The sequence below is a fragment of the Fukomys damarensis genome, unplaced genomic scaffold (genome assembly GCF_012274545.1).
Source record: "Fukomys damarensis isolate Sample0158 unplaced genomic scaffold, DMR_v1.0_HiC HiC_scaffold_19, whole genome shotgun sequence".
NCBI lineage: Eukaryota > Metazoa > Chordata > Mammalia > Rodentia > Bathyergidae > Fukomys > Fukomys damarensis.
Genome location: NW_022900931.1, coordinates 61198121 through 61221904, shown reverse-complemented (window position 1 = coordinate 61221904; position 23784 = coordinate 61198121). Strand labels below are relative to the sequence as shown.

Genomic DNA, 23784 nt, shown 5'->3' with positions numbered 1-23784 from the left:
GTCCGGTGGGTGGCCTAGACTTGCACTGGCCCCTACTCTTTCCTCTTCTTCCCCTGCATCGATAGGCTTGTGGGAGTCCTCTGTATCCCCTGTACAGAGGATGGAAAGTGTAGACCAGGTTGATGCATAAATCATCACGGTGAGCTGACACCGTGCAGTCGTGCATGGACGCTGCATCAGCTCCCATTGACGGGTGGCCCTGAAAGGATATTGGGAATTCCTCCAAGCGGGGAGAACTTTGGGGTGTGCCTTGTGTGGACAGAGGCACTGCCACAGGCCCAGTTCTGCATGGACCCATCGTGGGTGCTCTTGCCAGGGACTTGTAAAGGATAAGAATATAAAATGCGGAGAGGGGAGTATGCAGAAGGTTCTCCCGAATGGGCGAGGGTGTGAACTACCCATGCCACACACAGGTGCCCACCAGAACACGTACATGGAACAGGGGGTCTAGTGTGGAACGGAAGTTCAGGACACTTCTTCCCCGTCAGAACTTGCACAGTGGGTCCAGGTGAAAAACGGCCATGGAGATGGTGCCTTGTATGGCTACAAAACAACCTGGCTTCACTCTCTCCCAAGAACTTGGCTGTTGGCTGTACTCGGTGCCAAACAGGGACAGGCAGAAGCCAATGCTAAGACCTTTTTAAATGACCTCCCTGTACAGGGCTGTCTGGTGTCAGGAAGCGGGTCGCTATCAGAACAGTGTCATCATGGAGAGGAGTAGGCTTTAGCTCCTAGCATGGGTGTGTTCCAGTTTGCGCTCCTCACCCTCTATTTAGTAGTTCTGCGGACACCACCACCATCCGAGAGCTTCGAGAGTGACCTTTCTGTTGCTACAGTGTCACATCAGTATTGCTTCCAGCTAGGGGATGTATTCAAAGCCAAAGGATGTGACATAAAGTGGTACCCATGGGACTTTCCCACTCACCCCACTTGAGTGATGCATGGCTTATCAGAATGTGGGATGGCCTGAGTGGCTCATGAGGCCACCAGATGAGACATCATAGCTAGAAATTGGACAGCTTGCTGTACACAGTAAACTAATCATGAAACTGTTGTCCCACTTCCTCCGTGGCCAAATGCATGGGTCTAGGACATACGAGAAGGATAAGAGTGTGTCCCTCCTACTGTTGCACCTGGCAACCTATAGAAAGATGTTTGCTTATATTCCCGGTGACCCTGTGCTTGTTTTTGTTGTTTGTTTTTTGAGACAGGTTCTCACTTTGTAACGCATATTGGCCTTGAACTCACTATGTAGCCCATGCTGGCCTTCAACTCACCACGATCTCTCTGCCTCAGCCTCCTGAGTGCTGGGATTACAGGCGTGCACCACCATACCTGTCTGTGGCCCTGTGGTTGTTTGGATGAAGAAGCCTCTCCGAGTTCTTACTGATAGAAAATACATGTGTCCTCAAGCTATTTTGGTCACCTCATCCGCTGAAACAACCAACCAAAACGAGGGCTGCCGTACTGATCAGTGAGTGAACCTGATTAACAGGAGGAGGTTGGGTTCATGTGTCAGGGAGACTGTTTGGAAGACAGGCAGACCCTTGGGAATTTTTTCCTCATTCACTGGAAAAGTATGACAAATCAATAGAGGCAAGATCATCCATTGCCCACTCCCCATATGAATGAAGATTTGGTTCGTGTATCAACATCCTGGCAGGTGGCAAGGTAGTACTGATGCGTATTAGAAGAAGGCAGCTCTGACTGCAGCCACGTACACAGCCAGGACTTCACAGCTGTTCTAGGTTTTCTCCTCGTCTTCCACTCACGGTGATGACTGGTGACCCATCACCTTATGAGCATGGCTTTATTGTCACTGTCACCCCACTTAGGATACTTGTGTGATAACTCACTGGATGTATATGGCTTCTGCACTAAGGACTCTGACTTCTGTGGACAGAGGAAAAAGGTGGGTGCTGAGGAGGAAAGGGTGAACTGTAGCTGACAATTTCTGGTTCCTTCTGCAGGTTCACTCTTTTCCCGTTACTCCTCTTCTCTGTGCTGTGTTTGGCTGACCTATGGGGACCACAGCAGCGAGATGTCCTGCTTTGTGTCTTCCACCTGGGGTGCAGCTAATGGCAGGGCCCCAACAGGAAAACACTGAGTGATCTTGAAATATTCGTTCCCAGCTTCCTCCCTGTGGTGTCACAGGCTGGATGTGTTTTTCAGCCTGAGATCAGAGGTTCTATATGGTAATTATTTCTAAAGCACTCTCATTCCAGCAGTGACTCCTTCTCTTCACCTTTTCAGGCCTAGGACTGTAGCAAAGACCCAACAGTAACAGCCCTAGGAAACTGTGCTAACCCTTTTGTTCTTGACTACTCTTACCCCTTACATCCATTACCCCCTGACCAGCCCATCTTCCAGTTACTCAGCTGAGATGAGCCCTTGGTTTGTGCTGGGAGCCTGGCCAATAAGGAAGACATTCGTGGTCACAGTGCACCTTCATCTCCCATGCCAAGGTGATGCCAAAATACTTCTGGCTACATCACCTTGAAGGCTGTGCTACCACCCAAGCTGGAATGAAGATGTGAACCAGACCATCAAAGGGCAGACCTTGGAGATTCTCTCTCTGAACTCCTTTTCTGTGTCATGTCCTGACTTCCCCTTATACAGAAATCTGAGTATTAGGAGAAAGGACACAGTCTTTATTACCAGACACACGTGGCCAGTACTTGAATGTCCCCTTTTCCACAGGGACAAGTTCAGCTGCTCCCAGGCTCTCCTGTATGTTATTATCAGGTGAAAGAGTGTGTAGGTGTGTGGAGACATGATAATTCATGGATGGGAAAATAACTTGGTGTCCCAGGCCAGGAGGCTATGAGGTTACAGGGTTCAGGTGGTCAGGTGGGGCTAAGGATCATGGAAAAATGGATTTAACAGGGAGGAGAAAACCCCACACCAAAGAGCTACAGATAGCCCCAGGCCCACTACCCAAGCCATGTAGCAGGCAGGGGCACCTCTATTTAGTAGAAGATGCTCTTTCATCTTTCCCTCAAAGTCCTCCTCCACAGAGAAGATCCCAATCTTCTGGACTTCATTCAATAAGGATCTGGAACTTTCAGGCATGCAGCCTTGAACGCCTAATGTGGCAGACAGTCCACCTAGATGGCGAAGACAGTCATGGAGGACACCTAAGTCCTCAGACCCAGGAGTCCAGCCCCTCGTCCTCCTACCTGAGTCACAGAAGTCCAAGCCTCAGCTCTCACTCTCTCAGGCCAGGAGCGCAGGCCCCCAGCCCTGCTCCCTCAGACTCAAGCTTCTAGATTCCTGGCCCTTCTTCCTCTCACCCAGGAGTCCAAGCATGAACTCGCCAACCTCAGCCCCAGGGGTCCAGGCCCCCAACCCTTTCCTTCAGAGCAGGGGTCTAGACCCTAGCCCTCCTCCTCAGACCCAGGAGTCCAGATTCCAGTCTTCCTCCTTCAGACCTGGAAGTTCAAGGTAGCATCTCTTAACTCACACCAAAGGACCTAGGTCCTGGCCATGCACCGGAGATCCATAATTTGGCCCTCTTCCCTCAGAACCAGGTGTTCAGGTCCTGGCCCCAACTACCTCACCCTGTGCTTCCTGTCACCAGCCTCTCCTCCCTCAAACCCCTGTGTCCAGGGTCCAGGCTACAGTCTCTTCCCTCAGATGCAGAGGTTCATTCCCCACCTTGTCTTCCCTCAGGTACAAGAGTCCAGTTCCCAACCCTTCCTCCCTTAGACCTAGGGATTAAGATCTCCAGCCCCTTGTCCCTCAGACCCATGGGTCCAGGCCTTAGCCCATATCCAGGAGTCCAGGCTGTAGCCCCTCATCCCTCAGACCCAGGAATTGAGGCTCCCAACTCCCCACTTTCAGACCCATGGGTCCAGACCCCAACACTTCTTTCACCAGGTACAGGATTCCAGTCCTCTGGCCTCTCCTCCCTCAGACCTAGGAGTTCAAACACCTATCCATTCTCTCTCAGACCCGAGTCCAGGCCCAGGAGTTTAAACCCAGCCCCTCCTTCCTTGGATGCAGATGCCCAGACACCAGCCTCCTTTCCTTAGTGGAAAGACCTTTTCTTTCCCATGCTACGGTCCTGGGTTCCATCCCCTTAGTCCCTGGGACCCACTCACCTCCTTGGACATAAATTTTGCCTGTATAACAGTGATTGATACCATTAGGGCAGGTAATGAAGTTGGAACCCTGTGAGCAGGATCCACCGAAATTCACACAGATAGGACACTGTTGGCTTCCTGGGACAGGAGCAGCTGGGAGACACAGAAGGCAGGGTGCTCAGCTCTACTCTCAGCTGCAGGTACTCAGCTTGAGCCCTGAGTGACTGTATTCCTCCTCCCTGGATCCCATACCTGGCCTGGGGAGCGAGTCCAGCAGGACGCTGCTGCTTTGGGCGCTGTTGCACAGGATGGAGGAGCAGAACCAGGCATAGGAGGCGACCAGCACTCCAGGGGGCCCGGAGTGAACGAGGACAGTGGGAGCATCCTGTCTCTGAGGACTGCTGCAGCCTTTGCTCCCTGCGAGGAGTGCTTTGTGTCCTGGGGTTGGGATAAAAGAGTAAAAGAAAGCTGGGCTGGAAAGAGTGAAAGAAAGCTGGGACGCTCTGAGGGCAGCTGGGGCTTTGGAGAGAAGGATTTGCATCCTGCGTACTCCCCCTGCCCTGCTGCTTCTTAGATCTCTTTCAAATGCTGCCTTGCCACAGAGCCTTCCCTGAGCACCTGTTGCAAAATTGCAGCTCTTGCCTTACCACTGTCCCTTTCTTACTTTCCTTGCTCAGTTCCTCTGCAGAGCTCTTTCCTGCATCCCCTTCGTTTATTCTCTGCGTGGTTTTTCTTCCTGTTTCCCCACTAGCATGTAAAGCTGCAGTAAGGCAGCGCAACAGGCTCTGTGGTTCCTAAGCTGGCAGATGGACTAAATCACCGAGGCTCCTCGGTCCCAGCTCTGTTGCCAGCCCTTAGTGAGTGAGGATGACCGAGTCTATCCTCACAACCGCCCAGCAGGGCAGGTACTGTCATTGCATTGCTTTGCTCCCAGTTTATGTCAAGAGAAACCAAGAGACAGAGAAGCATGGAGTTGGATTGAGACCTCCAGGCATGAGGAGAAACAGGTGGGAAATTCAGCGTGGAGAGGCACTGGACACAGTGGGGTGTGCTGTCCCCTCTCAGCACACACACCTACGTCTATGAGCAGCAGCGTCTCCTGACACACCTCCCCAGGTTTACAGTTCTCTTGCGCATTTGTCGTCCATTCCCTGGGTTCTTGAGACAAGCTTCTCGCCATCTGCAGCATGACCCCTCGATTACAGGTCAGAATAGCTGGGGAGAGGAAATCACCAGAGTCTTCATGAGCCAGGGAACCTACCGTATATGTACCTCCAGGTCCTGGGCTGGGGAAGGTGACCAAGTTGTGAATCACACTCCACGTTCCCTGGCTGTGGAGTCCCCCAGATCTGGAAGGAACTCAGAAGTCTTAGCTCTTCAGTGCCAACCCTGTTCACTCTGTTTCTGCCTGAACACATGCAGGGTTCACTTCCCATGGTCCTTTGAGGAGGTCAGCTTCTCCCTGTGAGTCTGAGAGCCACACTGGCTCATCCTTATCTCCATCCCAAACCTCTCTACGCAGGCTTCAGTGTTCTTCCCAGTATAATACTGGTAGCTGAGACCATAGGTTTCTTTTATTTTATTTATTTGTTTGTTTGTTTATTTTTTTGGTTTTTTTAGACAGGGTCTCACTATGTAGTTGAGACTGACCTGGAACTCACTGTGTGGCTCAGGCTGGTCTCGAGCTCACAGCGATCCTCCTGCCTCAGCCTCCCAAGGGCTGGGATTACAGATGTGCACCACCACTCCCGGCTCATAGGTTTCTTTTAAACTGGAAACCAAATGTTGTTCTAAACAAAAACTGCTCAAATGTCTAGTGTATACTAAGTACTTGCTTAATACTCAGCTATAGTAATTTCTGTCAGTGGATTAGGCCCTTTGATCTTCATCTTTGACTGGATTGTCTCATTTCCTCATGATATCCCCTGAAGTAGGTGGAACCATTATCATCAGCATCCCCAAACCAGCAAAACAGAAGCAAAGGACTTGTTGAGTAGCTTGCCCAGGGTCACACAGACAGTAAATGACAGAGTTGCCTGGGAACTTGGGTGTTCTGGCTCCTTTTGCTCAGGGTTGGGATGGATGCTGTAATTCAGTCACTGTGACCGTCTTCATCTGTCTTGGTCCTAGTGGTCCACTGGAGTTGAGTTTGAGACTGAGTTTTGGCTTCTGCTTGAACAGTGACATGCCCCAGGATGCAAATACTCTTGGCTCTCAGACTCAGTGGCCATAAACTCATGTAAACTTTGCAGCAGTCCCATGATAAAGGGCTTCTCATTTCTAACTTCGACACATGACAAAATTATGTCTCTGCTTTCCCTTCTCTTAGAGCCGGGCCTTTGCTCTCCTTGCCTCACTCCTGCCTCCCTTCTTCCACATCTTGGTCAACAGCAACTCTTTTCTTCCAGTTGCTCAAACTGAAACATTACATTCATTACCACCAATTCTTCCTCTCACACCCATGTTTCATCTCTCAGGAAATCCTTTGGGCTTATGCTGCAAGACGTCTCCAGAACCTGACTATCAGCCGCCATTTCTACTGCTTCCTCCCGGGTCAGAGGTCTCATGGGCTCTCCCTCGCCCCCCTGATGAGTCACATGTGCTGCCTCTAAGCCCCTCTCTGGTCCCTCACCCTATTTCTTAACCAATAGCCACAGGGATCCTTTCTAAAGGAAAGTCAGTCAACCAATCCCCTGCTCAGAAGGTTCCCATGGTTCCCAAACCATTCAGTATAAAAGTCTTGGTCCTTAAAGCGGCCCTGTGTGTCCTGGCCTCCCCCTCCTTCATCATCCACACAATCCGTTCTCATCTGTCTTGGTCACAGCTCCGTCTGGACCATCCTTTGGGCTAGGAGGTGCAACACAATGTCAGGGAACAAGTGGAGAATGAGGCATTCCGGGGGGGGGGATCGAAACTGCGCAGGCAAATGAATGGGGTATGGAAAACGGGTGCAAGAGCTCAGATTATACACCTGGGGCGTGACTGTAGCCTGTATTTGGGAAAAGCCAAGACCTAGACTGGCCTCCTAAGGAAGTAGTCAGGGTTCTGGTGAGAGTGGAGGGTCAGCACAGCCAAGGACTTTCCTTCCGCCTCAGGACCTCTGCATGCGCTCCCCTCCTTGTGTCTAGAACAAATCCCAGTGTTATGAGCTTTGTAACATGTGCATAGTGTGCAGAAGGGTCTGCATGAGATGTTGCGATTTCTAACACTCAACTGATGCTAGGACTTGAGAGCTGGTTCACTGGCAGAGCAAGTGATAAAGATACCGCTTTATCGCTCTGATAAAGATACCAGGCTCTTAACTTTAATGCTTAAAGCTAGTAGATCATGGATCTATATTAAGAACATTTAGTTGTAGCATAGTAGCTGTGTTCTGCGCAACACGTATGTGGTTTGTGTATACCGTTGTGTGGAAGCCGGTGTGGAATGTGAGGGGTGCATGCATGTTGTATGTGTGTTATGATATAGCCTGTGATATGTGGGGTATGTGTCATGTGTGTTCGGCGGGGTGGGTCTTCTGTGTATCTGTGTTTTGTTTGTGTGTGGTGTATACGGCATGTAGTATGTGTTCGGTATTTTGTGCACTGAGCGCCCCTTTTGGAATTTACAAGGTCTGTAGCAGATGTTCAGTTTATGAGGGGCACATGTGGGGGGCAGATGTGCACTGTGTGATGCGTGATGCGTATGAGGAATAGTACGATGCGGACTTGTGCTGGTTATGTTTCTTGTGTCTTGTGTGTGCGTCTGTATTTCTAAAATGCCTTGTAGGTAATGACTGTTACCCATCCTCAGAGATGAGGGCCAGACCCTTAGAACCAACATGAAACAACAGCAAACAAAATGTTCCAGACTCTGTCCCCGCATCGGCCTGCCATCGCTCCACCCCTCAGCCTGCCTTTGCTCCACCTGCACTGGTCCACGGTTCTGGACGAATCTTCATTTCCCACACACCCTCGTTGTCATAAACATCACCAGAACATTATTGTCTTCTTCTGAGCCACATTATCTTCTCCTCTGTCACAGCTCCCATCACACGAAGCCATGTCTCTCCCAACCCTGCCCAGGGACACTTTTAGGCAGGGCAAGGTCTGACTGGTCTGAGGGATTCTGGGAGACCCTGAGATCCAGCTCGATTTCCCTTAACATATCTGTCCAGGGAATTCAACCCAAGATTTGTTGGATGAACTCACTCTGCTCACTCTAACGTGACACACAGGTGAGGACACTGGGGCAGGAACAGGGAAAAGAGGCCTCTGTCTCACCTCCCTTTCCCACCCCAACTTTCTTTTCCCTGCAACTGCCCTTATTGAGACAATCCAGGTACTTTGCATCTGTAAGGTGGATCCAGCAAAAGCCACACTTTGCACACACTTGAGTAATTAACATCTACGCTACTTGAGGCTGTTGACTTGGGGATGAAGTCTTTTTGTGTCTAGTGACAAGCATTGTCTTCCCTATGGCCACCGCCTTGTTTTCCATTTGTCACTCACCTGCTCTAGGGCTACAGTTCTCACTCACATCCAGGGACCCGATGACCTGGGTCCCATTGAGCAGGTTGCAGCCTGGCTGGGGCATACAGCCCTGGACTCTCAGATTGGTGGCGATGCCCCCTGAGAAGGAAGGACAGGGAGACCGACAGAGATGCTGACCTCCTGGACCACCCAGTTTTCAGAGCGAAGGCCAACCCCACCCTCCTCTGAGGCCCATGTCCTCCCCCAACTGAAATTTGCTTTTCAGAGACACATCTCAGTTCCCAGTGGTCCCAGTTCCGTCCCCATTAGACCCGAATGTCCAGGCTTACCTCCTCCCAACCTGACCACTCCCTTGTAGCAGTGAGTGTACCCTGCTGGGCAGATGTGCTGTGGGGCATTTTCTGGGCAGTCATTTCTAGACAAGCAGGCCGGACACAGCAGGGACCCTGGGACTGGAGAGGGACCAGATAGAGTGAGGGACATGGACCAGGCTCTCTTTAGCCCCCACACACCTGTGCTGGTCCAAACACCAACCTCTACCCTCACAATGCCCTCCGGGGACTCACTCTTGCAGCTGCAAGGAATTGCGGATGTGTAACTAGTGAGAGAGAAGGAGTCACAGGGAACGTGAGCTCCTGAGAGATGCCTGGGCTGGGCACAAGAGGGCTGCTGGGAAACAAGGAGGCAGTGGAACAGGGCCCTTTTGAGGTTAAACACAGGCACAGCCTTGGCCAAGGTGGCACGGGGGCCCCTGGAGGAAACCACTGGCTTCCTCCACAAGTTTACTAAATACTCCAGGTAGATAAGATGTTCTCTTCACAGACTATTCCAGAGGATAACACCACAAAACATTGCCCCAAACTCTAACACCAGGCTGGGAAAGAGAACATCACAGCCCAGCACTGCAGCGGAGGGTACAGAAACAGCCCCAGTGAGATAGGACTGAACCGAACCAAGCAGTATAGGGAGGACTGGAAAGAGAGCACATCACCATTGCGGCCAGCGGCTGAATTGCTGCCCCAGTACCCACAGCCAAGTTTGGAGCCCCAGCACTGTGCGGGAAAGCGGTGGGGAGAATAGACGGGAGGGGGCGGAGCAGGGGAGAGCGACCCAGGAAGAGATGCAGAGTGAGGAGCCGGGGAAGGAGGCTGCAGAGGAGCAGTCGGAGGGCTCTGCTAGCCCTGAGCTAGCAGAGCTGCTTTTCAGCCACAGTGTCTGTAAATAACCAGCCCTGGGCTCGCGTCAGCCCTCAGCCCGACTGTCCTCTTGATTCTCCATTCCCTCTCTCCCTGCGGGATTCCTGCCTACCTCTGGCACCTTCGGACGCAGGTGGGGTCCAGAAAGCCTCTGTGGTAGACAGGTCATTGCAGAAGTCCCTATGGCGGCACACTCGGGTGTAGGAGACCACAGACAGCCCGGGGCCAGCCCTGTGCCAGGTGACTCGGGGCTCCTGGTCCTGTGCCTTAGTGCAGCCCTTGTTGATCACCACGTTCGCTTGGGGCCCTGGGTGGAGACACGGAGGCGGGTTGGGTGGTGTCCAGGGCTCTAGGGTGCTAGAGAGAATGTGGGGATCATGCGGTGGGTGAGATCAGGAGCGGCAGGACCTGGGCCCCCACAGGGCTGCAGCTGCTGCTATAGAGGTGATGCTATCCCTGCTGTTGGGGGAGGGATCCCAGCGGTCCTGCTGGGATCTAGGGCTGGGCTGAGCGGGAAGGTACAGATCTCAGCACTTCAGTGGCCCTTCTCACCGTTCACTATGAGAACCACAGTTTCTTGGCACCCCTCGCCAATCCCACAGGCCTGCCAGCCAGTTGTCCAGTGTACTGGAAGATCTGAAACATCTGTTGTGGTTTCTGTGTTTCCTTTCTTGCATTCCAGAATCTCCATACCTAGGGTGCAAAGAGTTGAGCAACACAGGATGCAGGAGAGTTGAACGGGTTTCTCTGCCCAACCTCTGGGGAAATCCACTCGAAGGTCAGGTTCCCATTTACAGGGAGCAACAAGCTGACTTCCCTTAGCCAGCCAGTAGCTGCGGGAGGCTGGAGACCTAGCTGTGAGCGACAGGCAGCTCTCACGAGGGAGACAGACTGAGACCCCACAGGAGGACGTTTGCTGATCTCACTCTGCTCTGTCCTTGAAGCTCTAAGGGTTACAGAGATGCGGGCAGATGGGGAAACTGGGTCAGGGAGAGGGGAGAACATGCTCTCAGCAGGGAAGCCAGGACTCCAGTTTCTTTCTCTTCTCCAGCCTCTGACCCCACTTCTCCTGCGAGCCTTCCTACGAGTGTTCTCTGTGACCGTGCAGCTGTCTGCTGTGTGCCTGTCTGGCTGCAGAAAGTGGCTGAGTGAGGACTCCTCCCCCAGAACGTGTGTGTGACTCTGCTTCTCTTTGGTCAAAGCTAAAGCCCCAGCAAGTCTCTCCCTCTCCTCCCCTCTCCTCTCTCCTGTGCAGCCGGGCTACTAGGCTGCTCCAGGACTGTAGGGAGGAAAGAGGACGGTAGAGAGAAAGGGGTGGGGACGGTAGGGAAAGGCAAGTGGGAGAGCCAGGGCCACCCAAGCTCAGGGATACGTGGAGTAGAAGTGGAGGCAGCCGGTCACCCTGAGCATCGTTACAACAAGAAGTGCTTCTCCAGTCACATCTGCAGGGTCCCATTCAGAGCCACAAAGCCCTGACTTTCCCACTCACCCCCCTGAGCGCAAGGACAGGCCACTTCGATTCAGCTGGTCCCGCAACACTTAAAAATGCTTCCAGTGGGATCCTGTCCTGTCCGTAGGCCCCCCGGCCACACTTGCTCTCCCTGTCTCCTTCACCTGCACACGTACGTCATGAAGCACAGTGCCTTGCAATCCAGGAAGCCCCTCACTTAGCCTGAGTGAACATCGCCATCCGTAGGGTTGTTGGCTTTGATGTGATGAGTCCGCAAGCTTGCAGGTTCCACACTTTTAAGCACCGTCTTCCCCAACCCAGCAGCGCAGCCCACAGCCCAGTCTTCCCGTGTGGGACTCACCTGACCTGGGTCTGCAGTTCTCACTCACATCCAGGGACCCGATGACCTGGGTCCCATTGAGCAGGTTGCAGCCTGGCTGGGGCATACAGCCCTGGACTCTCAGATTGGTGGCAATGCCCCCTGAGAAGGAAGGACAGGGAGACCGACAGAGATGCTGAGCTCCTGGACCACCCGGTTCTCAGAGCGAAGGCCAACCCCACCCTCCTCTGAGGCCCATGTCCTCCCCCAACGGAAACTTGCTTTTCAGAGACTCACATCTCAGTTCCCAGTGGTCCCCGTTCTGTCCCCCTAGGCCCCGAGATCATTCACAGGGAGAAACAAGCTGACTTCCCTTAGCCAGCCAGTAGCTGCGGGAGGCTGGAGACCTAGCTGTGAGCCACAGGCAGCTCTCACGAGGGAGACAGACTGAGACCCCACAGGAGGACGTTTGCTGATCTCACTCTGCTCTGTCCGTGAAGCTCTAAGGGTTACAGAGATGTGGGCAGATGGGGAAACTGGGTCAGGGAGAGGGGAGAACATGCTCTCAGCAGGGAAGCCAGGACTCCAGTTTCTTTCTCTTCTCCAACCTCTGACCCCACTTCTCCTGCGAGCCTTCCTACGAGTGTTCTCTGTGACCGTGCAGCTGTCTGCTGTGTGCCTGTCTGGCTGCAGAAAGTGGCTGAGTGAGGACTCCTCCCCCAGAACGTGTGTGTGACTCTGCTTCTCTTTGGTCAAAGCTAAAGCCCCAGCAAGTCTCTCCCTCTCCTCCCCTCTCCTCTCACCTGTGCAGCCGGGCTACTAGGCTGCTCCAGGACTGTAGGGAGGAAAGAGGACGGTAGAGAGAAAGGGGTGGGGACGGTAGGGAAAGGCAAGTGGGAGAGCCAGGGCCACCCAAGCTCAGGGATACGTGGAGTAGAAGTGGAGGCAGCCGGTCACCCTGAGCATTGTTACAACAAGAAGCGCTTCTCCAGTCACACCTGCACGGTCCCATTCAGAGCCACAAAGCCCTGACTTTCCCACTCACCCCCCTGAGCGCAAGGACAGGCCACTTCGATTCAGCTGGTCCCGCAACACTTAAAAATGCTTCCAGTGGGATCCTGTCCTGTCCGTAGGCCCCCCGGCCACACTTGCTCTCCCTGTCTCCTTCACCTGCACACGTACGTCATGAAGCACAGTGCCTTGCAATCCAGGAAGCCCCTCACTTAGCCTGAGTGAACATCGCCATCCGTAGGGTTGTTGGCTTTGATGTGATGAGTCCGCAAGCTTGCAGGTTCCACACTTTTAAGCACCGTCTTCCCCAACCCAGCAGCGCAGCCCACAGCCCAGTCTTCCCGTGTGGGACTCACCTGACCTGGGTCTGCAGTTCTCACTCACATCCAGGGACCCGATGACCTGGGTCCCATTGAGCAGGTTGCAGCCTGGCTGGGGCATACAGCCCTGGACTCTCAGATTGGTGGCAATGCCCCCTGAGAAGGAAGGACAGGGAGATGGACAGAGATGCTGACCTCCTGGACCACCCAGTTCTCAGAGCGAAGGCCACCCCCACCCTCCTCTGAGGCCCATGTCCTCCCCCAACGGAAACTTGCTTTTCAGAGACTCACATCTCAGTTCCCAGTGGTCCCCGTTCTGTCCCCCTAGGCCCCGAGTGTGCAGGCTTACCTCCCCTGAGCTTGAGCACTCCCTTGTAGCAGTGAGTGTACCCTGCTGGGCAGATGTGCTGGGGGGCATTTTCTGGGCAGTCCCCGTTAGAAAAGCAGAGGGCGCACCGCAGGCTCCCTGGGACTGGAGAGGGGACAGACAGTGAGGGGCACTGAGAGGGCTCTGGATAGCAGCAGGTGTCTTGCCTGCCCCTGGCTATTCTGGTTCAGGTAACGCAGTCTGCTCAGTCTCCACCCCCTCACCTACATGTTCTCAGTGGTGCTTCGCATGCAGGCCTGGCTGCAGGGAACTAGGGATGTGTGAGCAGTGAGTGCGCAGGGGCCAGAAGGAATGTGCGCTCCTGAGGGGCACCTGGCAGAGTGCAGGAGGATGCTGGGAAACCCCGAGGGAGAAGAGGGAAGGGGTCTTCTCATGCTGGACCCACCCAGCCTTGGCCAGGGAAGGGAGAGGGTGTCCTGGAAGAAACCACTGGCTTCCCCCAGGAGTTCTGCTGAACCATTCGCATAGATGCGGCGCCCTGTTCAGAAAATACTGCAGAGGGGAAAAGCACAACATTGCCCCCACTCTCATGCAACACCGTGCTGGGACAGAGGAACATGACAGGCCGGCTCTTCAAGAAGAGGAAATAGAAAAGCCCTCACGGAGGTAGCGCTGAACCAAACCCAGAGGTACGGGAAGAAGGACTGTGCAGCCCGCCCACGCGAGGATCACGGTCAGAGGCTGACCTGCTGCTTTCATATCAGGAAACCAACCACGTTTGTGCTCAGGAATGTTGGAAGAAGCTGGCAGGGGGTGACTGAGGCGCATGTGGGCAGCACAGTGGGGGCTGGGGAGGAGTAAGGAGGAGCTGAAAAGTGAGGGCCCGGAAGGGTCCAGAGAAGGAAGGAGCAGGGGAGCAGCCAGGGAAGGGTGTAGCCAGTGAGCCAGCCGCGCTGCTGTTCAGCGGTAGGGTGCCTGTGAGCAGACAGCCCCCACCCTGTGTGCTCACGTGGACCCCTCAGCCTTGCGCCCTTCCCTCCGGACAGCCCTGCCCGGCCTCCTCCATCACTCCCGCCTCCCTAGGTACCTGCGTCAGAAGGTGAGGTCCAGAGTGGGACTGTGGAGGACAGGTCATTGCAGAAGTCTCTGTGGCGGCACACGCGGGTGTAGGAGGTGATGGAGAGCCCAGGTCCTGCCCTGTGCTCGGTGACTTTGGCCTCTTGGTCCTCTCGTGTCGTGCAGCCCTTGGAGAGCACCAAGTTCACTTGGGGGCCTGCGTGGACAGAGGATAGCAGGCAGGGATCGAATGTGGGTTGTGGGTATCTAGAGGGAAAAGTTGGGCATGATAAGATGGGTGAGATGCTGGCGCAGAGGGTACTGGCCCCCAGGGGTTTGCACCTGCTTAAGGAGGAATTCGGTTCTGAGTACTGTGGTGGGAACCTCTGGACTCTGTGGTAGGGATCTTTCGTGAGGGAATGATCGGGTGGAACAGCTCCTAGCAAGGGGGTCCCCCTCACCGTTCTTTATGAGCATCACTGTTTCTTGGCAACCATCACCAACGTCACAGGTTATCTCCCCAGCCGTCCATTTGAGCGGCAGTTCTGAAGCATCCCTCACGATCTGTAATGTACCCCAATTACAGTCTCTTCTGTGTGCACCTGTTAGACAGGGATAATAAGTCCATTTGAGCAGCTTTCCTTGTTAGGCCTCACAATACTAAGGCATCCCAGGACAGGAGCAGAAGTCCTCTCCAGTTAAGGTCTAAGCCTCACTCTCTGAGATTCTGCAGCTTGAAAGGCTTAGACAGCAGTGACTTGTCTTCTCTCAACTGAGGAGTTCAGGCCCTCAGGCCCTCCTCCCTGAAACCCAGAATCTAGGCTCCCAGATGTCTCCACAATTAGAAACGAAGTTATCCTGAGCCCCGCAATTCCAGCGTTCACACCCCTCATCCTCTTTTCTTCTTGTGCCCTAGTTTTGTGTGTCCCCTTCCCACGCTGTCTCATTGTAGCCTGAGTGCAGTTTCCTCATGTCACAGCATCCTGGCCTCCCTCTAGCTCCAGGGTCCTAACTGCTCCACTGCCTGTGAGTGCACTGTCCAGTCTGCTGCGGCTTGTCTCAGTTATTCTGCCCTAGTCCCTGCCTCCAACTGTCCTCCCACTTCTCTCCAGCTTTCCATCCTGTATCACCTTTCTGTTTATTCCCCTTTTCATGATTCTTGAGATTTCCTTCTTTTCTCACTCCTTACAATACAATGTAGTCCGTGGAGTTCCTTCTGGGAGGGAGTGGAGCTATACCGTAGGTAGGTGCAGGGGACAGCAGTACTGATTATGCCCCCAGCGCAGGCTGTAAGCAGTGCAGGCTGTAAAGAGTTGATCCCACAATTGTCTTGTTAGTAGAAGAGAGTCCAGCCAAAGCCTACATGCAGAGGTCAGAGTAACTTACACCCAAATTCTATTCCCACAACGAAAACCTTCTTAACTAGAAGGACAATGTTCTAATTACAACTATATATTTTGTCTATTCTGTTCCTAATTTGAGAATGCTTTGTCCTACCCTTTTTGAAGCTTACTTACATTAAATTTTATAGAAACCACACAATTGCATGTCTTTCCATGTAGTTGTGCCCTTGCATGTAGCTCACCCTTACCCCAATTGATTACCAATAAAAATCAGTAGCTTGACTGGACAGTGCCTTTGTCAGTTGCACTAGCATGGGCTGTCCTGGATCCCTGCTTTAAGCCTTTCTTAGTTCTGTCTTTTAGTTTTTTTTCCCTCAGGCTGTGTTGTACACTGGGCAGGAGACTGGAGCCTACAGCAGAGGTTTCCAGTAATGTTTCAGGGGTCCCTAGTAGGAAGGGGGAGGAAATGGAGGCCCAACATCTATAAAGAGTTATATTCCTTGACAGTGCAAGATTTCTTTGCCACAAAGAGATTGGAAAGGTGGTATACTAGAAAACTAGCTTTTCAAAAAAAAGAATATGACCACAAATGTTTACTCATTTTTGTTATGTGAATCTTCCCAATACATAATGCAACCAAAAAGTCAACCCATTCCCAAAATTTCTCCATATTTAACAACTTCCCAAGCCCAAGCAAACCACCACTGTGGGTAGTTACAAGACAAGGAGGAGTAAGGGCTCTCTGTCAGTGCCTGCAGAGGCTACATGCAGATGTGTGTGAAACTGGAGAGGAAAGAGATGGAGGGTGGCACAATAGCAGAGGAGACAGAGAAGTGAATAGCTATGCACTTGTTTTTGACATCTATATACTTTTTTTTTTTTTTTTGAGTCAGGGTCTCACTATGTAGTTGAGACTGACCTGGACCTCACTGTGTAGCCCAGGCTGGTCTCAAACTCACAGCGATCCTCCTGCCTCACTCAGCCTCCTGAGTGCTGGGATTACAGGCGTGCGCCATCACGCCCAGCCATTGTATTTTTATTTGTGCTTGAAATTTTAATATCTGCCACACAGTCAGGGATATGTGTTTCTTATCTCCTGCTGGGTGTATATCACCTACATGCCATGGAGTCCACTGCCATGGAAAAACTGATAAATTCCCTACAGTCTCTACTGCTCCCCTCTTGCACACCAGGGCCTGCACACCTGTGATCAAAGGAGCAAATCTCCTGCCATATTGGTGTAACACCAGTGTAACACCCAGCCCATGTCCCCAGGACTCTCAGACTCACCAGGGAGATAGATTGAAACACAAATCAGAATGCTTGCTCTCTCCTTGAAGCTTTTAGAGGTACAGTGATAAAGAAAGATAAGAATGAGTCATTGAGAAGTAGACAATGCTCCCAGGGAAGCCGGGATTCCTATCTCGCCTCATTTCCTCTCCAGACTTCACTTTGCCGTGCAACGCTTCTAAATAAAACACTCTAAGACACTGTCCATCTGTCGGGTGTGTGTCAGCCTGGCTGCTCAACCTCCCCTGGAGGTTCCACGTAACACTGCCCTCTTTCAAACCCGAAGCCACGTTGATTTTATCTCTGATCTTCTCTCCTGTACCACAAGGCCACTGGGGTGCTCTAGAACTATGGGTGGAGATCGCTGAGAATGACAGTAGCTGGGGAAAGCGGAAGACCCAGGGTTATTGCAAGCTCAGGGGAATAGAGAATTAGAAGTGGCAGAAATCAATCATCCTGGCCATGACAACGAGCAGGTGGCTCTGCGGTGAGGGCTACACAAACTCACAGGCAAAGTCACTTTGCACATTTAACCTTGCTCCCCACCAACCAGCGGACCTGGACAGTCCACTCTAATGAGATTATTTAAAGTAGACAGTCCACTCTAATTTAGTTGGTGTAGGATCATTTAAAATGCTACCATTTGGGGCTGGGGATTTAGCTCAGTGGTTCTAGCACCTGCCTCGCAAGCACAAGGTCCCAAGTTTGGTCCCTGGTACCGTAAATAAATAATAAAATGCTACCAGTGGGATCCTTTCCTATACATCTGTCCCCTGAACTACATTTCTACTCTCTGTCCTTCATCTGGACACATCATGCTGGCACTCTGTGATCCAGGGAAGCCCTCACTTTGCATGTGCCTGAGTGATTTCTAAACATCTACGCAACTAAGAGGTGCTGGCTTTGTATGATACTTTCCAAAGTCCCGTAGTGACCATCAACTTCCCCAAGCTGCACTGCAGTCCTCTGCCTTGGTTTCCCAGTGGGACTCACCGGATTTTGAATTGCACTTTTCACTCACACCTATAGGCCCAATTTTCTGGGTTCCATTAAACAGGTTGCAGCCTGGCTGGGGCATACAGCCCTGCACTCTCAGATGGGTGAAGATGCCCCCTGAGAAAAGGACAAAGGGACAGTCAGAGATGCTGACCCCGAGGACCACCCAGTTCTCAAGGTGAAGCTCATCTCCAGGAGGCCAGCCCCGCCATCCTCTGAGTCCCATGCCCTCCCTCAGCTTATCTTGAATCCACAGAGACTCAGATCTGTGTTGCCAGAGCTCCCCGTTAATCCCCATAGACCCCGAATGTCCAGGCTTACCGCCCCTGAGGCTGACCACTCCATTGTAGCAGTGAGTGAACCCTGCTGGGCAGATCTGCTGGGGGGCATTTTCTGGGCAGTCATGATTAGAAAGGCAGATGGGGCACTGTTGGCTCCCTGGGAATAGAGAAGGGACGGAGTGAGGCTCTGATTAAAACCACATCCTTACTCCTCACCTGGCTGTGCTGGTCCAAATCACCGGCCTCCACAGGCCCCCCGCTCATCCTCACACATGCCCGCCCAGGGCTCACTCTTGCTGGTTCAGCTGCAAGGAATTGCGGATGTGTGACTAGTGAGAGAGAAGGAGCCACAGGGAACGTGAGCTCCTGAGAGATGCCTGGGCCGGGCACAAGAGGGCTGCTGGGAAACAAGGAGGCAGTGGAACAGGGGCCTTTTGAGGTTAAACACAGGCACAGCCTTGGCCATGGTGGCCCGGGGGGCCCTGAAGGAAACCACTGGCTTCCTCCACAAGTTTACTGAATACTCCAGGTAGATAAGATGTTCTCTTCACAGACTATTCCGGAGGATAACGCCACAAAACATTGCCCCAAACTCTATAACACCAGGCTGGGAAAGAGAACATCACAGCCCAGCACTGCAGCGTCTGTAAATAACCAGCCACAGTGTCTGTAAATAACCAGCCCTGGGCTCGCGTCAGCCCTCAGCCCTACTGTCCTCTTGATTCTCCATTCCCTCTCTCCCTGTGGGATTCCTGCCTACCTCTGGCACCTTCGGACGCAGGTGGGGTCCAGAAAGCCTCTGTGGTAGACAGGTCATTGCAGAAGTCCCTATGGCGGCACACTCGGGTGTAGGAGACCACAGACAGCCCGGGGCCAGCCCTGTGCCAGGTGACTCGGGGCTCCTGGTCCTGTGCCTTAGTGCAGCCCTTGTTGATCACCACGTTCGCTTGGGGCCCTGGGTGGAGACACGGAGGCAGGTTGGGTGGTGTCCAGGGCTCTAGGGTGCTAGAGAGAATGTGGGGATCATGCGGTGGGTGAGATCAGGAGCGGCAGGACCTGGGCCCCCACAGGGCTGCAGCTGCTGCTATAGAGGTGATGCTATCCCTGCTGTTGGGGGAGGGATCCCAGCGGTCCTGCTGGGATCTAGGGCTGGGCTGAGCGGGAAGGTACAGATCTCAGCACTTCAGTGGCCCTTCTCACCGTTCACTATGAGAACCACCGTTTCTTGGCACCCCTCGCCGATCCCACAGGCCTGCCAGCCAGTTGTCCAGTGTACTGGAAGATCTGAAACATCTCTGATGGTTTCTATGTTTCCCTTCTTGCATTCCAGAATCTCCATACCTAGGGTGCAAAGAGTTGAGCAACACAGGATGCAGGAGAGTTGAACGGGTTTCTCTGCCCAACCTCTGGGGAAATCCACTCGAAGGTCAGGTTCCCATTTACAGGGAGCAACAAGCTGACTTCCCTTAGCCAGCCAGTAGCTGCGGGAGGCTGGAGACCTAGCTGTGAGCGACAGGCAGCTCTCACGAGGGAGACAGACTGAGACCCCACAGGAGGACGTTTGCTGATCTCACTCTGCTCTGTCCGTGAAGCTCTAAGGGTTACAGAGATGTGGGCAGATGGGGAAACTGGGTCAGGGAGAGGGGAGAACATGCTCTCAGCAGGGAAGCCAGGACTCCAGTTTCTTTCTCTTCTCCAACCTCTGACCCCACTTCTCCTGCGAGCCTTCCTACGAGTGTTCTCTGTGACCGTGCAGCTGTCTGCTGTGTGCCTGTCTGGCTGCAGAAAGTGGCTGAGTGAGGACTCCTCCCCCAGAACGTGTGTGTGACTCTGCTTCTCTTTGGTCAAAGCTAAAGCCCCAGCAAGTCTCTCCCTCTCCTCCCCTCTCCTCTCACCTGTGCAGCCGGGCTACTAGGCTGCTCCAGGACTGTAGGGAGGAAAGAGGACGGTAGAGAGAAAGGGGTGGGGACGGTAGGGAAAGGCAAGTGGGAGAGCCAGGGCCACCCAAGCTCAGGGATACGTGGAGTAGAAGTGGAGGCAGCCGGTCACCCTGAGCATTGTTACAACAAGAAGCGCTTCTCCAGTCACACCTGCACGGTCCCATTCAGAGCCACAAAGCCCTGACTTTCCCACTCACCCCCCTGAGCGCAAGGACAGGCCACTTCGATTCAGCTGGTCCCGCAACACTTAAAAATGCTTCCAGTGGGATCCTGTCCTGTCCGTAGGCCCCCCGGCCACACTTGCTCTCCCTGTCTCCTTCACCTGCACACGTACGTCATGAAGCACAGTGCCTTGCAATCCAGGAAGCCCCTCACTTAGCCTGAGTGAACATCGCCATCCGTAGGGTTGTTGGCTTTGATGTGATGAGTCCGCAAGCTTGCAGGTTCCACACTTTTAAGCACCGTCTTCCCCAACCCAGCAGCGCAGCCCACAGCCCAGTCTTCCCGTGTGGGACTCACCTGACCTGGGTCTGCAGTTCTCACTCACATCCAGGGACCCGATGACCTGGGTCCCATTGAGCAGGTTGCAGCCTGGCTGGGGCATACAGCCCTGGACTCTCAGATTGGTGGCAATGCCCCCTGAGAAGGAAGGACAGGGAGATGGACAGAGATGCTGACCTCCTGGACCACCCAGTTCTCAGAGCGAAGGCCACCCCCACCCTCCTCTGAGGCCCATGTCCTCCCCCAACGGAAACTTGCTTTTCAGAGACTCACATCTCAGTTCCCAGTGGTCCCCGTTCTGTCCCCGTAGGTCCCGAGTGTACAGGCTTACCTCCCCTGAGCTTGAGCACTCCCTTGTAGCAGTGAGTGTACCCTGCTGGGCAGATGTGCTGGGGGGCATTTTCTGGGCAGTCCCCGTTAGAAAAGCAGAGGGCGCACCGCAGGCTCCCTGGGACTGGAGAGGGGACAGACAGTGAGGGGCACTGAGAGGGCTCTGGATAGCAGCAGGTGTCTTGCCTGCCCCTGGCTATTCTGGTTCAGGTAACGCAGTCTGCTCAGTCTCCACCCCCTCACCTACATGTTCTCAGTGGTGCTTCGCATGCAGGCCTGGCTGCAGGGAACTAGGGATGTGTGAGCAGTGAGTGCGCAGGGGCCAGAAGGAATGTGCGCTCCTGAGGGGCACCTGGCAGAGTGCAGGAGGATGCTGGGAAACCCCGAGGGAGAAGAGGGAAGGGGTCTTCTCATGCTGGACCCACCCAGCCTTGGCCAGGGAAGGGAGAGGGTGTCCTGGAAGAAACCACTGGCTTCCCCCAGGAGTTCTGCTGAACCATTCGCATAGATGCGGCGCCCTGTTCAGAAAATACTGCAGAGGGGAAAAGCACAACATTGCCCCCACTCTCATGCAACACCGTGCTGGGACAGAGGAACATGACAGGCCGGCTCTTCAAGAAGAGGAAATAGAAAAGCCCTCACGGAGGTAGCGCTGAACCAAACCCAGAGGTACGGGAAGAAGGACTGTGCAGCCCGCCCACGCGAGGATCACGGTCAGAGGCTGACCTGCTGCTTTCATATCAGGATACCAACCACGTTTGTGCTCAGGAATGTTGGAAGAAGCTGGCAGGGGGTGACTGAGGCGCATGTGGGCAGCACAGTGGGGGCTGGGGAGGAGTAAGGAGGAGCTGAAAAGTGAGGGCCCGGAAGGGTCCAGAGAAGGAAGGAGCAGGGGAGCAGCCAGGGAAGGGTGTAGCCAGTGAGCCAGCCGCGCTGCTGTTCAGCGGTAGGGTGCCTGTGAGCAGACAGCCCCCACCCTGTGTGCTCACGTGGACCCCTCAGCCTTGCGCCCTTCCCTCCGGACAGCCCTGCCCGGCCTCCTCCATCACTCCCGCCTCCCTCGGTACCTGCATCAGAAGGTGAGGTCCAGAGTGGGACTGTGGAGGACAGGTCATTGCAGAAGTCTCTGTGGCGGCACACGCGGGTGTAGGAGGTGATGGAGAGCCCAGGTCCTGCCCTGTGCTCGGTGACTTTGGCCTCTTGGTCCTCTCGTGTCGTGCAGCCCTTGGACAGCACCAACTTCACCTGGGGGCCTGCGTGGACAGAAGGTGGCAGGCAGGGTTGGAATCTAGGCTCTAGACTTCTAGAGGGTGGGTTGGCATGGTCAGCTGGGTGAGATTTTGATAGGAGTGGACGTTCCTCTGGAACCCTCACTATGGCTGCTGGCAGCAGAAGTGCTGCTCCTGGGAGACAGCTCTTGGCCAGGAGGACCCCTTCTCACCATTTTCTACGAGTACCAGTGTTTCTTGGCAACCTTCGTTGAGTTCACAGTCTGTCTGCGAAGTTGTCCACTGGAGCGGCAGCTCTGATACGTTCCTTACCACCTCTATTGTGCCCCACTGACAGCTCAGTGTGTGGACACCTGGAATAGGGAGAGCAAACCCATCTCAGCAGCCTTCCTTTTAGACTAGGCAAATACTCCTCCCACATGGGCTCTTCACTCACTGGGCAGCAAGAAGGTGATCCCCAGGACGGCCAGCAGTGGTGAAGGGCTCATTTCCAGGTTGTGGCTGGAGATCCCCTAGAGACTGTCTCACCAGGAAATCCGACCCTTTTATACCTCACAACAGCAAGGCAGCCTGGGAAAGGGAGTGTGCTGCCCCTCCAGGTACAGTCAGGCTCCGCCCTCTGAGTGGGTGCTGTTTGAAAGTCTTAGATTTCTGGACCGTCCCTCCTCTCTCAGACTGAGGAGTGCAGGCGCCAGCCCCCTTCCCTGAGACAGCAGAATTCGGGTCCGTAGAAGCCCTCGCAGTGAGACATAGAGCATCTGAACACCGAGGTCCTCCTCTTTCAGACCTCTAGGCCTCTTTCCTCGTCAGCCCAGCTGTGGGTCTTCTCCCCGGCCCTGTCACCGAGTATCTTGGGAGTACAGTTCCTTCTTATCAGCCCACCCCAGCCAACTCTAACCCCAGTGGAAGTGGCCTAACTTCTCGGGACTTTCACAATCCTGAGTGGCTTTTCTTTGGGTTCTCTCTGACTTGGTTTCCGCTCCCCTCAGGCTCTCCATTGCTTGCTTTCTCTCCCCCCCCCATACGTATTGCTCTTTGATTCCCTTTTTTCATGATTTTCAAGCTTTCTCTTCCGTCTCCTCATAGCACAACAGAGCCCATGGAGTTCTGCCTGGGAAGGAGTGGAGGTGCAGCGTAGGCATGGGGGTGGGTAGTGGCAACATCGATGAAGAATTAGGATATTCTCTGGCATTGCAAAACTTCTGTGCCACCAAGATATGGCAAAGATGGTCTACCAGAAAAATAGCTTGTCACAAAACCATACCACAGGTGTTGACTTATTTTGTTGTGTAAATCCTCCCAACACGTCTGATTTTAAGCTCCAGACGTTCACCGACCGGTTCCCCAAATTCCTCCGTGTGTGTCATTCAACTTTCCAAGCCTAGGCAAACCATCACCTTGGGCAGCTATGAGACAGGAAAGAATAAGGGCTCTCCGTCGGTGACTGCAGACACCAGAAGCAAACACACATGAAAGCATTCAGAGAGGCAGGAGATGGGGCTAGAACAAGAGCAGAAGAGAGAGAGGTGAACTTTGGAATTTGCATCTACATATTTGTTTCTGCCATCTGTATGCACTGCGCTCTTATTTGTGTTCACAAATTTAATATCTGTCACCCAGGTAGGGACTTGTTTTTC

General features: G+C 53.6%; 1 protein-coding gene across 1 annotated transcript; it reads right to left on the bottom strand.

The window, feature by feature from the left end:
• Positions 1–2659: 2659 nt before the first annotated feature.
• Positions 2660–23146, bottom strand: Cd177 (CD177 molecule). Its single transcript, XM_033765828.1, has 18 exons — positions 22584–23146; positions 22360–22500; positions 21986–22171; positions 20920–21042; positions 20607–20726; positions 19348–19488; positions 18908–19102; positions 18188–18304; positions 17864–17983; positions 14699–14839; positions 14269–14454; positions 13258–13325; positions 8887–8941; positions 8576–8695; positions 5160–5300; positions 4338–4523; positions 4104–4238; positions 2660–3107 (listed from the first exon to the last, which is right to left on the bottom strand). Exons 1-18 carry the CDS (start codon positions 22633–22635, stop codon positions 2857–2859), a joined length of 2478 nt encoding a protein of 825 aa, XP_033621719.1. The 5' UTR covers positions 22636–23146; the 3' UTR covers positions 2660–2856.
• Between the last annotated feature and the right edge of the window lie 638 nt (positions 23147–23784).